Source organism: Scomber scombrus, chromosome 4, assembly GCF_963691925.1.
Source record: "Scomber scombrus chromosome 4, fScoSco1.1, whole genome shotgun sequence".
Classification (NCBI taxonomy): Eukaryota; Metazoa; Chordata; class Actinopteri; order Scombriformes; family Scombridae; genus Scomber; species Scomber scombrus.
The window spans coordinates 33,956,973-33,971,523 of NC_084973.1; the positions used below are offsets into that span (position 1 = coordinate 33,956,973).

General features: G+C 41.2%; 2 protein-coding genes across 4 annotated transcripts in view; one reads left to right on the top strand and one right to left on the bottom strand.

The window, feature by feature from the left end:
- Positions 1-14,551, bottom strand: part of LOC133979436 (uncharacterized) — a 1,726,912-nt gene that overhangs the window by 1,578,518 nt on the left and 133,843 nt on the right. The gene's annotated exons all lie outside the window — the stretch shown is intronic.
- LOC133978585 (NLR family CARD domain-containing protein 3-like) overlaps positions 3,155-14,551 on the top strand; it is a 40,932-nt gene continuing 29,535 nt past the window's right edge. For all 3 annotated transcript variants that reach the window (XM_062416854.1, XM_062416855.1, XM_062416856.1), the window contains exons 1-5: positions 3,155-3,326; positions 9,300-9,461; positions 10,358-10,465; positions 11,618-11,865; positions 11,991-13,893. In XM_062416854.1, the coding sequence (XP_062272838.1) occupies positions 9,331-9,461; positions 10,358-10,465; positions 11,618-11,865; positions 11,991-13,893 (2,390 nt within the window). In that variant the 5' untranslated portion in view covers positions 3,155-3,326; positions 9,300-9,330. The remainder of the gene's footprint in view (positions 3,327-9,299; positions 9,462-10,357; positions 10,466-11,617; positions 11,866-11,990; positions 13,894-14,551) is intronic.

Below are 14,551 nucleotides of genomic sequence, written 5' to 3' on the forward strand. Positions count from 1 at the left end.
GATTCATAAGATTTCATACAGCTGAAAGAGAAAAAGACAGAAAACTGAGAAAATATACAGAAATTACAACTTTGAGTTCAAAATGTTTCCATCAAATGTTAAATATAATAATTAATGTTGTGAGGTTCATAAATAACAGAGAAGATGTTACTGCAGTAAAATAATCAATACTGCAAAATACAAATACTCCATTACATGTAAAATCCTACTACTGTAAAAGTACTGCAGTATTATGAGTGATGTAGTATGCAGTATTACAGTAAAAGTACTGCAGTATTATAGTGATGTAGTATGCAGTATTACAGTAAAAGTACTGCAGTATTATAGTGATGTAGTATGCAGTATTACAGTAAAAGTACTGCAGTATTATAGTGATGTAGTATGCAGTATTAACAGAGTCAGAAGCATTTCTCTGTTTTACTAGTCCTGTTAATGTGTTGGTTCAAATGTTGAATTGTAGCACTGTTTGTTGCCATTGCCACACCACGTACCTTAACAAACTCCTCTTGCAATTTAAATCCCACCGACTTCCTATTCACTGATTAATTTTATGACCATGTAGATGCTTTAATTAGTATCTTAAGGAATTATTATTCACAGTTCTCCGCAAACAAGCGCATTTTTGTGGCCTAAACATACCAGAAAACTCATGGAACTTTGCACACACATAACATCTGGTAAAAATGGCTAAGTTTCAACGTGATTGGGTGTGGGGACTCCATAGCGAATAATGTGACCACAGTTTTTCTTTGATCTGCATGAAATTTTCAGGACTCGTAGGTCTCATTGGTAAACCAGGAAATTCATTTTGTGGAATTTTTTTACCCAACAGGAAGTCGGCCATGTTGAATGGCATGTGTCCATTTTCATTTTTCCGACACCATTTTGAGGACTTTACGATGTTCACAGAGTAGTGAAACTTGGCATGTAGGTTCCAACTAATGAGTTCTTTCATTTGATACCACATTTAATAATAATAATAATAATAATAATAACTTCGATTTATATAGCGCCTTTCAAGGTACCCAAGGTCGCTTTACAAGAGTGGGAGTAGGGGGGTAGGGGCAGGGTGGGGGTTTAGGGAGGGTAGGCAAGAGAGAAGAGGTGTGTTTTGAGGTGCTTTTGGAACTGTGACAGAGAAGTAGCGGAACGGATAGGAGGGGGCAGGGTGTTCCAAAGGGTAGGGGCAATTGCACAGAAAGCCCTGTCACCAAAGGTCTTGAGTCTGGTGCGGGGAGTGCAGAGTAAGTCCTTGCTGGTGGAGCGCAGGGACCGTGACTGGGTGTACGGGTGGAGGAGGTCGGTGATGTACTTGGGTGCCAGTGAGTGAAGTGATTTGTAGGTGAGGAGGAGGATTTTGTAGCTGATGCGTTGTTTGATTGGCAGCCAGTGGAGTTTCTTGAGGATGGGGGTGATGTGCTGCCAGGGCTTGGTGTGGGTTAACACCCTGGCAGCTGAGTTCTGGACATACTGCAATCTGTCTAGGGCTTTGTTGGGCAGCCCAGACAGGACACCATTGCAGTAGTCCAGACGGGAGGTGACAAATGCATGAATGAGGGTTTCGGTGACTGAGTCGGTGAGTGACGGCCGGAGTCTTGAAATGTTACGGAGGTGAAAGAAGGCAGATTTGGTGATGCTCTGGATGTGGAAACTGAATGAGAGTGTGGGGTCCAGGATGACGCCCAGGTTCCGCACTTTGGGAGATGGGGAGGTGGGACAGCCGTCGATGACCAGGGTGAGGTCTCCAAAGTGTGGCACAACAGCTCAGTAGCGCCCCCTAATGGATGTTCCCATATAGTACGTACTGACAAACTCCAAAACTCACCAAATTCGGCACATTCATCAAGAGTCGCGAATATTGTCTTCTGATATAAGCCCGCCCTTTAAAGTGGCAAGATGGCTCCACAGCCCACCCTGGAACAGTTAAAGTTGAAGGCCTGCCTCGCGACCAGACGCACAAAAAAGCCATTTGGACCCATGCTCTAACTCCAACAGGAAATCAGCCATCTGGAAAAAACTGAATAGCGCCCCCAAACTTTGGGTCGTGTGACCAACAACCTTTTCTGATCTTTATGAAATTTGGAGGAATTATAGGTCTCATTGGTATACCCCAGCATTCATTTTGTTTAATTTTTTGCTCCAACAGAAAGTTGTCGTGCATTTCATGCGTCATTTTTCATTTTTTCCGACACCATTTAGTGGACTTTCCAATGTTCACAGACTTACCAAATTTGGGGTTCAAACTAAGGAGCACTTTAATTTGTAACCACACCTGCTCATGGGCGTGGCACAACAGCTTAGTAGCGCCCCCTAATGCCTTTACCCATTTTGTATGTACTGACACACTCATACACACGCCATATCTTGCACATTCATCAAGAGTCACGAATATCAACTTCTGATATGGGTCTGGGCCTCATAAGTGACAAGATGACTCCACAACGCCCCCTGGAAGCTTTCAAGGTTTAAGCCCCACCTTCCACATTAATATGGAGAAGTGAAATCGATAAGGCCTAGACGCACATAAAAGCCTGTTACAGCCATACCGTAAGTCCAACAGAGAGTCAACCATCTAGGAAAAACCAATGATGCATGGAGATTAAAGGCTGCATATCAAACTAATGGCTCCTTCATCCTTGATCAGGTGCCTGTGATGGCTGTAATTCTGCATTCAAGAACTTCGCTGTTTCAAACCTTTGGAACATCAGATTTACATGAGTTCCACATGGTGTGTTTTGCACATCTAACACATGACTTATGATTGGTGGCTGTGCGTGGCTGTTTTCTAGCTTCACATAGTGGACAAGCCTGTGACTTCGACATGCACTCACAGCACGTATCGCGGTTGCATGGCGGGCAGTGCGATGGCCTGTTGACACTACTTGCAGCTTTAATTATTATTATTATTAGCATCATCCCACAAAGGGTTTGTTGTATTGTTCCTCTGAGACAGTTTGTCATTTAGACCAAATGGTAAACATAACTTATTCTCAATATCTATCCAATCTAACTTGTTATCCTTCAATTTCCAATATTTGGCTAATTTGGCCATTTCAAAAGATATCACATATAGTCTCAGATCAATCAATTCTCTGTTTATACTTTTTGCTGTTAGTTCATTTGTAAACTTCAGATTAATTTTACACACACACACACACACACACACACAGACACACACACACACACACACACACACACACACACACACAGACACGTGACTTCCAGTAAAGCAGAAGGAGGAACAAACAGACAGGAAGTGAAGTTGAAAGTTTTCAGTCAGACGCCATTTCACATCAGAGCAGAAGGAGAAAAACAGTCTGAGGCAGGTGAGTGTTAATATCAGGACTGTAAATAATGATTACTGTCATTATTGATCAATCTGATGATTATTTATCACATTCATTGTTTAGCTGATGAAAGTTTCTCAGTAAAATCTGAAATGACAGAGTTTGAGGTGTTGAAACGTTGTTTCCTGTAGTTGTTTTCCTGGTTTGTGCGTCCTCACAGCGATGTAACGTGACTCACTGCTGCCTCTAAATATCAATCAATCAATCTTTATTTGTATAGCGCCAAATCACAACAAAGTCATTTCAAGGCTCTTTCCACATAGAGCAGGTCTAAACCGAACTCTTCAGGTTTAATTTAAAGAGACCCAACATTCACACATGAGCAGCACGTGGTGACAGTGGAGAGAAAAAAGTAGGTTCATAAGGTTCTATGAGCTGGGAGCAAAGTGTTCTAGTAGGTTCATAATTCATGGTTCATGGAGCTTAATAAAATATCTCTCTCTCGGTTTTAACACTTTGTCCTGATCACGTAGCTCCTGCTGTCTCTGTGGTTTAACAGCTCATCCTGTGCACGTCACTGCTGCTCTCAGACCACAGATCACGTCTCCAACGTGCACAGTGCAGAGGTGTGGGTTTCCACCTTTCTTCTCAGAAATCGCAGTTTAGGAGTGTGGCGAGAAGTGCGAGGGCCTGTTGACACTGCTTGCAGCTTTAATTATTATTATTATTATCATTATTACCACACACACACACACACACAGACACACACACACACACACACACACACACACAGACACACACACACACACACACACACACACAGACACGTGACTTCCAGTAAATGATAAAGAGGAACAAACAGACAGGAAGTGAAGTTGAAAGTATTCAGACGCCATTTCACAGTCAGTAGAGCAGAAGGAGGAAAACAGTCTGAGGCAGGTGAGTGTTAATATCAGGACTGTAAATAATGATTACTGTCATTATTGATCAATCTGATGATTATTTATCACATTCATTGTTTAGTTGATGTCAGTAAAATCTGAAATGACAGAGTTTGAGGTGTTGAAACGTTGTTTCCTGTTGTTGTTTTCCTGGTTTGTGCGTCCTCACAGTGATGTAACGTGACTCACTGCTGCCTCTAAATATCAATCAATCAATCTTTATTTGTATAGCACCAAATCACAACAAAGTCATTTCAAGGCACTTTACACATAGAGCAGGTCTAAACCAAACTCTTTAGGTTTAATTTAAAGAGACTCAACATTCACACATGAGCAGCACTTGGTGACAGTGGCAAGAAAAAACTCCCTTTAAACAGGAAGAAACCTCAGAACCAGAACCAGACTCACAGTGGGAGAACATCTGCCTCGACCGGTTGGAGTAGAGAGGAGAGAGAGGAAGGAGAGGAGAGAGAAGCACATTGAAGGTCCGGGACTGGAATCTGTCACCCAGACGTCTACAGGCCCAGATTACCTGTGAGATGAGAAAGCACAGACAACTCCGGGGAAGAAGTTTAGGTTATTGATGCATTAATAATACATGCATGTTATTGGATATAGATGGATGGATAGAGAGAGAGAGAGAGGAGGAGAGAGGAGCTCAGTGCATCATGGAGGTAGGAGTCCCCCGGCAGTCTAAGCCTATAGCAGCATAAACTAGGAGCTTGCTAACTATAAGCTTTATCAAAAAGGAAAGTTTTAAGCCTACTCTTAAAAGTAGAGAGGGTGTCTGTCCTCCGGACCGAATCTGGGAGATGGTTCCACAGGAGAGGAGCCTGATAACTGAAGGCTCTGCCTCCCATTCTACTTTTAGAGATACTAGGAACCAGCAGTAGGCCTGCGTTCTGGGAGCGCAGTGTTCTGGTAGGTACATAAGGTACTATAAGCTCTTTAAGGTATGATGGAGCCTGACCAGTAAGAGCTTTAAAAGTGAGGAGAAGGATTTTAAATTCTATTCTTGATTTTATGGGAAGCCAATGCAGTGAAGCTAAAATAGGAGTAATGTGATTTCTCTCTCTAGTTTTTGTCAGAACTCGTGCAGCTGCATTCTGGACCAGCTGGAGAGTCTTTAGAGACTTGTTAGGGCAGCCTGATAATAATGAATTGCAATAATCCAGCCTAGAAGTAACAAATGCATGGATTACTTTTTCAGCATCATTTTGAGACAGGATGTGTCTAATTGTTGTAATATTACGCAGATGAAAATAGGCAGACCTTGAAATTTGTTTTATATGGGAATTAAAGGACAGATCCTGGTCAAATATAACTCCTAGGTTCCTTACAGTAGTACTGGAGGCCAAAGTAATGCCATCCAAAGTAGTTATTAGTATTTTATTTCTCTCTCTTTCTATTTTTCTGTACTTTGTTTTTATTATTAGTGGGTTTAATAACAGGAAGTTGCAGATCATCCAGGCCTTTGTCTTCAATGCATATTTGTAGTTTAGTTAACTGGTTGATTGCATTAGCCTTTATTGATAGATATAATTGAGTGTCGTCTGCATAACAATGAAAATGTATTGAGTGTTTCCGAATAATGTTTCCTAAAGGAAGCATATATAAGGAGAATAGTATTAACTAAAGGAAGCATATATAAGGAGAATAGTATTAACTAAAGGAAGCATATATAAGGAGAATAGTATTAACTAAAAGAAGCATATATAAGGAGAATAGTATTAACTAAAGGAAGCATATATAAGGAGAATAGTATTAACTAAAGGAAGCATATATAAGGAGAATAGTATTAACTAAAGGAAGCATATATAAGGAGAATAGTATTGGTCAAAGCACTGAACCCTGAGGAACACCGTGTTTAACTTTTGTTTGCATGGAGGATTTATCATTAACATTTACAAACTGAAATCTATGTGATAAATATGATTTAAACCAGTTTAATGCTGTTCCTTTAATACCAATTAAATGTTCAAGTCTCTTTAACAGGATTTGATGATCAATACTGTCTAAGGCAGCACTAAGATCTAACAGGACGAGGACAGAGAGAAGTCCATTATCTGATGAAGTTAAAAGGTCATTTGTAACTTTTACCAGTGCAGTTTCTGTACTATGATGAGCTCTAAATCCAGACTGAAAATCCTCAAATAATCTGTTATTATGTAAAAAGTTACACAGCTGATTGGGTTAGGGTTAGATATGGGCCTATAGTTAGCTAAAACCTCTGAATCAAGAGTAGGCTTCTTAAGAAGTGGTTTAATGACAGCTACTTTAAAGGACTGTGGTACATATCCTGTCACTAAAGACAGATTGATCATATCTAATAAGGAAGTGCTAACAGAGGGAAGGACTTCCTTAAGCAGCCTAGTTGGAATCGGGTATAAGAGACAGGTTGATGGTTTGGAGGAAGTGATCATTGAGGTTAGTTCTATAAGGTCGACTGGAGAGAAACAGTCTAAATAAATATCAGGTTTAACAGCAGTTTCTGAGTTTCCTATGTTAGAGGATGAATCAGTGTGTATTGAGGGCAGGAGGTGATTAATTGTGTCCCTAATAGTTAAGATTTTATCATTAAAAAAACTCATGAAGTCATCACTACTGAGAGTTAAAGGAATACATGGATCAGTAGTGTTATGACTCTTTGTCAGTTTAGCCAAAGTACTGAAAAGAAACCTTGGACTTTTTTTTTTTTATTCTCCTCTATTAGTGATGAGTAGTAGGCGGCTCTGGTGTTACGGAGGGCCTTCTTATATGTTTTAAGACTGTCTTGCCAGGTTAGGTGAGATTCTTCTAGTTTGGTTAAAACGCCATATTCTTTCTATTTTCTATTTTGAACCACAGAGCTGTTCTCTGTCGTTTAATTACCTTCTTTTTTAAAGGAGCGATGGAGTCCAGAGTTGTTCTCAGTGAGTCTGCAGCGCTATCAACGATACCAGTGGCGGCTGGTGACAAAAATGTTTGGGGGGGCGCAGTTTGATGGTTGGTGGTCCTAGGGTTAGTGTCAAATAAGCCGTAGCACCACTTCATACCGCAGCAAAAAATATATAAATAAGAAAGAAAAACTAATCTAAAAACAACACAACACACTATAATGTCCCCTGGTTTGTCCCATGTATAGTATCTCTGACCCACAGAGAGAGGAATAAAACATTATAACCAGATATGATAAAATGCCCATTTTACTCACATCACCTAAAGATACCAGCAGTTAAAGCAGAGTTACCAATAAGGTAATATGCTTAAAAAGATACACCACCTATATTTTATTTATTGTGTCGTCAGTCCTGATTTCACTGTAATCTGTTAGTTGTTACCTAAACATGACAATAGATGGCGCATTAAGCACTATACACTGCTGTGATTAAACATAACTTATTTAACTTATTTTAATAATGAAATGTACCCAAATCAACTGTAATAGTCAAAATTACTTCCATCATGTCTTATCCTGCATTTATGCATTTTAGTTTTTTACACTTCATAGTTATGTCTTTTATAAAGTATTTTTTAACACTTTACAATATTAATAACAGCAATGCAGCTACTACCTGATCTTTTATATTTCCTGTTGGAGCTGCTGGATGCAGCCACTGACTGAATCTATGTTCCTCTTCTGGAGCTTGGCATAGCAGAGGTCTACATGTGGCCAGATGTGGTGAAACAGCTGCAGAAAGAGCTCAGCAATGCTAAGTCTGCTAAAAACAACTTAGCTCCATGCTATTGTCTCGATGGCTGCAGCTTTCTGTTTGCATTTTTTCAGAGAGATGTTTTAGGTCTCGTTCCCCTGTCGTTGTCCACAACGCTTCGCTGCTGACACTTTGAAACAGCAAACAGATAAAGCAACAAAAGGAATAACTCACACTGCATCCAGCTAGCCAGCTCCGTTTATCATAACAGCAGCAGGAGAAACTCTCAGCTCCTCCATCACCTGCTGCTGCTTTATCCCCTTTCTCTCATCTAGTGAAAGTCTTGTGAAATTATGTTTTTGTAGAGAAATTACAAAATAATCTTCTTTAATTTCCGCGGCTCCACTTTAACGTCATCTCCTGAACCTACCGTCAGCAGGAGTTTGGGTGACAGCAGCTGACGGGAGGGCGTGAATGACAGCCGGAACTGTCCAATCACAGTAGATTAAAAAACATGAAACAACAACAATTCGCTGCCAATAAAAGTGGGCGTGTCCGGGGCGCACTGAGCTGCGCCCCGTGGGAAACGTGACGCAGGCCAATGAGAGAGCAGCTTCAGGTCATGTGCTTGTCAAAAGTTTGAGGGCTTGCATTGACTCCCATTAGGCCGGCGCCCCGCATACAGGAAGTACATATAGAAATGAATAAAATACAATTTGGAATGGATTTATAATGAATGCTGACAGGTGCTGAGAGACTAACAGGCGCATTTTACAAGCTAATACTTTTTATTTCATAATGATTTAGCATTATCTAATTAATTTATATTTAATATGTTTAAGTAGACTTTCTCTAGATTATTGGATTGGGGCGGCGCCCCAGCGCCCCGCATTGACCAGCCGTCACTGAACGATACAGTCAATCTGGGAGGAACTGTAGTCAGAATAAGTCATCTCTGTTGTAAAGACATGGTATTGAGTTCAGTACTGATGGAATTATTTCTTTAAATTTAGTGACAACACCATCAGACAGACATCTAGTAAGAACATGTTTGTCCAATGGTGTAAAGTCCAGTAATAGAAATTCAAATGTTATTAAATAATGGTCTGATAAAGAAGGATTATGATGGAAAACTATTAAATGTTCAACTTCAATATGTCAGAACAAGGTTGAGGGTTATAACAGTGAGTGGGTTCATTCACATTTTGAGAGAAGCCAATTTAATCTCATAATACAATAGAGAGAAGTCACAGTTAAGAAGCACACACATGTTTATCTGAAGTCTGTTTGTTGGATTTAAACCAGAGTCAAAGTTTCTCTTTGTGATGACTAGAAAACACACATGGTTGTAGTTAAAGTCATGTAAACTAATAAGAAGCTACTAAGTTGAGAGGCAGGACTGGGTTTATTATACTGTGTATGTATGTGTGTGTCTCCAGTGTTACTGGTTTACCTCTCAGACTCCAGAAGATGAAGAAAGAGGAGGAAGAGGAGGACGGAGCAGAGTCTGTAATATCCAGCTGTCTGTCTATGAAGAGTGACCGGTCTAAAGAATATCCTCCTCCAGTCTTCAGTAATGAACCTGGACCCTCAGACACAAAGTAAGAGACTGTTTCTACTGTAAACTGACCTGAAGATGATTCAGTTTAATATCATTTGATAATCTACATTACAACAAGTTACATTACAAGTTTTATAATACTGTGATTTCTTTAAATTCAGTGTTGGAATTGGATCTAGTCCCATCACGGGTCACCATTTGTTGGGACTTAGTCTCAACTAGAAATAATGGCCTCGCTACGGAGCAACAAAATGTAAGAACTAGCTGCTCTAAGGAGGGACTGTGTTGATATTAGTTTGTCACCACCAGTGGTAACCAGTAGAGGGGGCTGGTGGTGGAAGATAGCGGACAGAGGCACTTCCTGTGGGGGCTCTGAGAAGTCGGATGAAAATTCAGCATCAGGACAGGAGGGCAGTACACTATAACAATTAAAACTGGCTGTAAAGTTTTCCAGGCTGGATGAGAAAGGCTGTGGACAAGACTTTCATATGATTTATAATTAAGTTTAGGTCTGGGGTTGATTATTAGGTCTGAATTAAAAATCGCAGCAGCTCCACTTCCTCGGCCGGTGTTAAAGATAAGATGTTCCTTCATTAGTCCCACCATGGGGACATTTACAAGGCTGACTTCCTGTTTTCAGCAGGTGGCGCTATGACTAGGAGACAATATTGAAGCATAGATGTGTTCAGGACTGGACTCTTATCATGACACATTTAGTTCAGATCGGAACATGTCTGTTAAAGTTACAGCAGCTTCCTGCTTCATGGCGAATCATCAGAGTTTGGAGTGATGTCACAGTACGGGTGTTTGATGCATCCACCATCACATGATCCCCTGAAAAGACATCTTAGTTTGATTTCTTTTGAATAGATATTGATTACTGTGTCTTTGAATAACTTTGTATCAATTATATGTGTTAAATAATTGTTTCTACAGACAGAGAGCAGAGTCTGTAATATCCAGCTGTCCGTCTATGAAGAGTGACTGCTCTAATGATAGACTTCCTCCAACCTTCAGTAATGAACCTGGACCCTCAGACACAAAGTAAGAGACTGTTTCTACTGTAAACTGACCTGAAGATTATTCAGTGAGACGCTTTCATGAAGGTTGTAGTTTAGATATGAAGGAAAGAAATAATGAAGTAGCTTCCATTCAGCTGTAATCTACAACAGATCTTCATGTTCATGTTAACCAGAGACAGAGACAGGGCTGGTATTGCTGTTTGATTTTCCAGTCAATAAATGTAAAGTAGCAGCAGGTAACCCAGGGTGATATTTACTAAGGATTTACTAACAAGTCAAACTGTGTCTGTCCTTATTTACTAAAGGACTGCAGCAGCAGGTACAATGTTTGGTCTCATGTAATACAGACTGTGTCTTAACGTGTTCCTGTTCAAAGACACTAAATATGGGAGGAGGTCATGTAAATGTATAGAAACAGCCTGCTGCAGCTGATTTATCACTGCAGACTGACCACTGCAGCAGAGGAAACTGAGTCTGATGTTTAACGTTTGGGAAAAGTCAAATGTGTCAAACTGTTGTATCACACTCACACAGAGGGAGAGAGACTATAGCAGAAACAGAGAGAGAGAAACACTAATGAAAAGATGCATTATGAAGATATTTAGCAGAGCTCTCTGTTCAGCAGCACAACACAAAAGAGCAGCAGTCTGTTATTTTTCACTAGTGGACTTTTCTGTTTGGCTCAGTTTCCTCCTGCTTATTGTTCCTGACTTTTAATGTCTCAGAGTAGCTTAAAGGAGCCTGTGGAGTTTTCTTGTTAACAGACTAAAGTCATGTTCACAATGACTTACTTACCAAAACACATTGTGTGTCTCCTTGTGGTCTAACTAATGTGTTGAATCCACTTCCCTCCTCATCAAACATCTATTTTAAATCCTGCATTGTTTACATCCATGTTTACTATCTTACAGTCTTCTTCTTCTTCTCTGCCTTTGCTGGCACATTGTTGTCTCTAATTACTGATGAACTCTTGTGATCTTACTATATATTATTTAATTTCAAACTGAATGTGTTGAATCTCAGAGGCCTGAAGAACAGAAACTGTGTAAGTGTGTAAATACTGACAGTCTGGACTGTTTATGTGGGGAAAGAGCTGCATGCAGCTTGTGAGCTGTCGGTTGGCCTCCACTAAAGTCATGTGACATAAAGAATGTGTTCATGTCCACAGAGAGAGGAAGAGGAAGAGGAGGGCTGGTTCTGTGGAGGAGCAGCTGTCCTGCTGTTCTTTGTGTCAGGACGTCCTGAAGGATCCAGTCTCTACCAGCTGTGGATATTGGTTCTGCAGACAGTGCATCACCTCATACTGGGACCATCATCAGAAGACTACTGATTCATCAAGAGGCCCCTTCTGTCCCAAGTGTAGAAAAAGATCCAGAACCAGACCTGGACTGCAGACAGACAGTCAGACCAGCACTGTACAAAGTAAGACTGAAGATCTGTCTGCTGATGTCTCTGAAAACAGGACAGGAATCTACCTCCTCTATCCTACTGAACATTAACAGTCACACTGATTTCTGTTTCATTCTACCTTTGTTCTTCTCTTTCAGCAGAAAGTGGTCTGCAGGAGGTTTTAGATGAACATCAGATCAGTCTGAGCAGCACATGTGAATGTGTGACTCAAGGAACTGATGAAGCAGGAAGTAAAACCTTCCTCATCAGCATCTTCACTGATGTCCACATCACAGAGGGACAGAGTGAAGAGGTTAATACCCAACATGAGGTGAGGCAGCTTGAAACAGCTTCCAAGATGAAGACCCTCCATGACGCTCCAATCAAGTGTCAGGACATCTTTAAAGTCTTACCTGACCAACAGGTAACTGAAGAGGTTAATACCCAACATGAGGTGTGGCAGCTTGAAACAGCTTCCAAGATGAAGACCCTCCATGACACTCTAACCAAGGATCAGGACATCTGTGAAGTCTTACACAGAGTCAGAGTGGTTCTGATGAACGGCGTCGCTGGCGTTGGAAAAACCTTCTCAGTGCTGAAGTTCACTCTGGACTGGGCACAGTGCTCCAACAACCATGATATCAGTCTGCTGATTCTGTTCTCGTTCAGGTCGCTGAACTTGATCAAAGATGAGCAGTACAGTCTGCTCATGCTGATCCATGTTTTCTATCCAACATTACAGAAGCTCACAGCAGAGAAGCTCGCTGTCTGTAAAGTTCTGTTCATCTTTGACGGCCTGGATGAAAGCAGACTTTCACTGGATTTCAACGACAGTGAGATCGTGTCTGATGTCACACAGAAGTCATCAGTCAGCGTGCTGTTGACAAACCTCATCAACGGGAAGCTGCTTCCCTCGGCTCTCGTCTGGATAACTTCCCGACCTGCAGCAGCCAATCAGATCCCTCCTTCATGTGTGGACAGGGTAACAGAAGTACGAGGCTTCACTGACCCCCAGAAGGAGGAGTACTTCAGGAGGAGATTCAGTGATGAAGAGCAGTCCAGCACAATCATCTCACACATCAAGACATCCAGGAGCCTCCACATCATGTGTCACATCCCAGTCTTCTGCTGGATCACTGCTACAGTTCTGGACCACATGTTGACTACAGACCAGAGAGGAGAGCTGCCCAAGACCCTGACTGACATGTACTCACACTTCCTGCTGGTTCAGACAAAGAGGAAGAAGAACAAGTATGATGAGGGACATGAGACGAGTCCACAGGAGCTGACGGAGGCTGACAGGAACCTTCTTCTGAAGCTGGGGAGGCTTGCGTTTGAACACCTGGAGAAAGGAAACATCATGTTCTACCAAGAAGACCTGGAGCAGTGTGGTCTTGATGTCACAGAGGCCTCGGTGTTATCAGGAGTTTGTACACAGATCCTCAAAAGAGAGAGTGTGATCTTCCAGAAAACAGTCTACAGCTTTGTTCATCTGAGCATTCAGGAGTTTCTGGCTGCAGTCTACATGTACCACTGTTACACCAGCAGGAAGACAGAGGTACTGGAGGACTTCCTGGGAGAAGACTACAGTTACTCATCTCTAGATGACTTCCTGAATGTAGTCATGGAGAAATCACTCAGAAGTGAAAATGGCCACCTGGACCTGTTTGTCCGCTTCCTTCATGGCCTCTCTCTGGAGTCCAACCAGAGTCTCTTAGGAGGCCTGCTGGGTCAGACAGACAACAGTCCACAAACCATCCAGAGAGTCATCAACAACCTGAAGAAGATGAACAGTGAGGATATCTCTCCTGACAGAATCATCAACATCTTCCACTGTCTGATGGAGATGAACGACCGCTCAGTACATCAGGAGATCCAAGAGTTCCTGAAGTCAGAGAACAGATCAGAGGAGGAACTCTCTGAGATCCACTGCTCAGCTCTGGCCTACATGCTGCAGATGTCAGAGGAGGTTCTGGATGAGTTGGACCTGAAGAAATACAAAACATCAGATGAGGGACGACGGAGACTGATCCCAGCTGTGAGGAACTGCAGAAAGGCTGTGTAAGTCCAGATGTGATTAACATTATAAATCAGTGTAGATTAGTAGTTTAGTTCTTCACATTAGAGGTTGTGGTTGAGGTTTTATTACAGCAGCATTTTATCACAACATATATCAGTATTTTACAGTTATCAGTGAATGTAGTAAAGTTATTATTACATGATATATAATCAGAAATCAGACTGATTTTACTCAGCAGGCTTTAAAAAGAGATCTGAATCATCTTTGATTATTAGTTTCATTAGAATACATTGATATTTAATGATGTACAGGTGTAATATTGTCAGGTCATTAGTTTCATTAGTGTTTGTGAACAGTCAGTAAATGTAGCTGCTTATAGATGTGAACCTGACAGCAGCAGGTAGCAAAGAGAGATGATCTTTCTCAACTGGAACTGTTCACTGAGTTGAACTGAGTCTAAATATCCTGCAGTCACATTAAAAATAGTGGACAGTAAAAGTGTTTTTCTAGTCAAGATGTCCTCATGTTAACTTTGTGGAGACAGACATGGGATCAGATCACACAGACACACTGTGCACATTATGGAAGCCTCAATGTAACTCCATGTTCTCTCCTTCATCTGCAAGATTAAATTAAAACAAAGATTAACAGTCTGCAGGTATGAGAGAGAGTGATGAGAATGATTGTTTCATTCAAGCA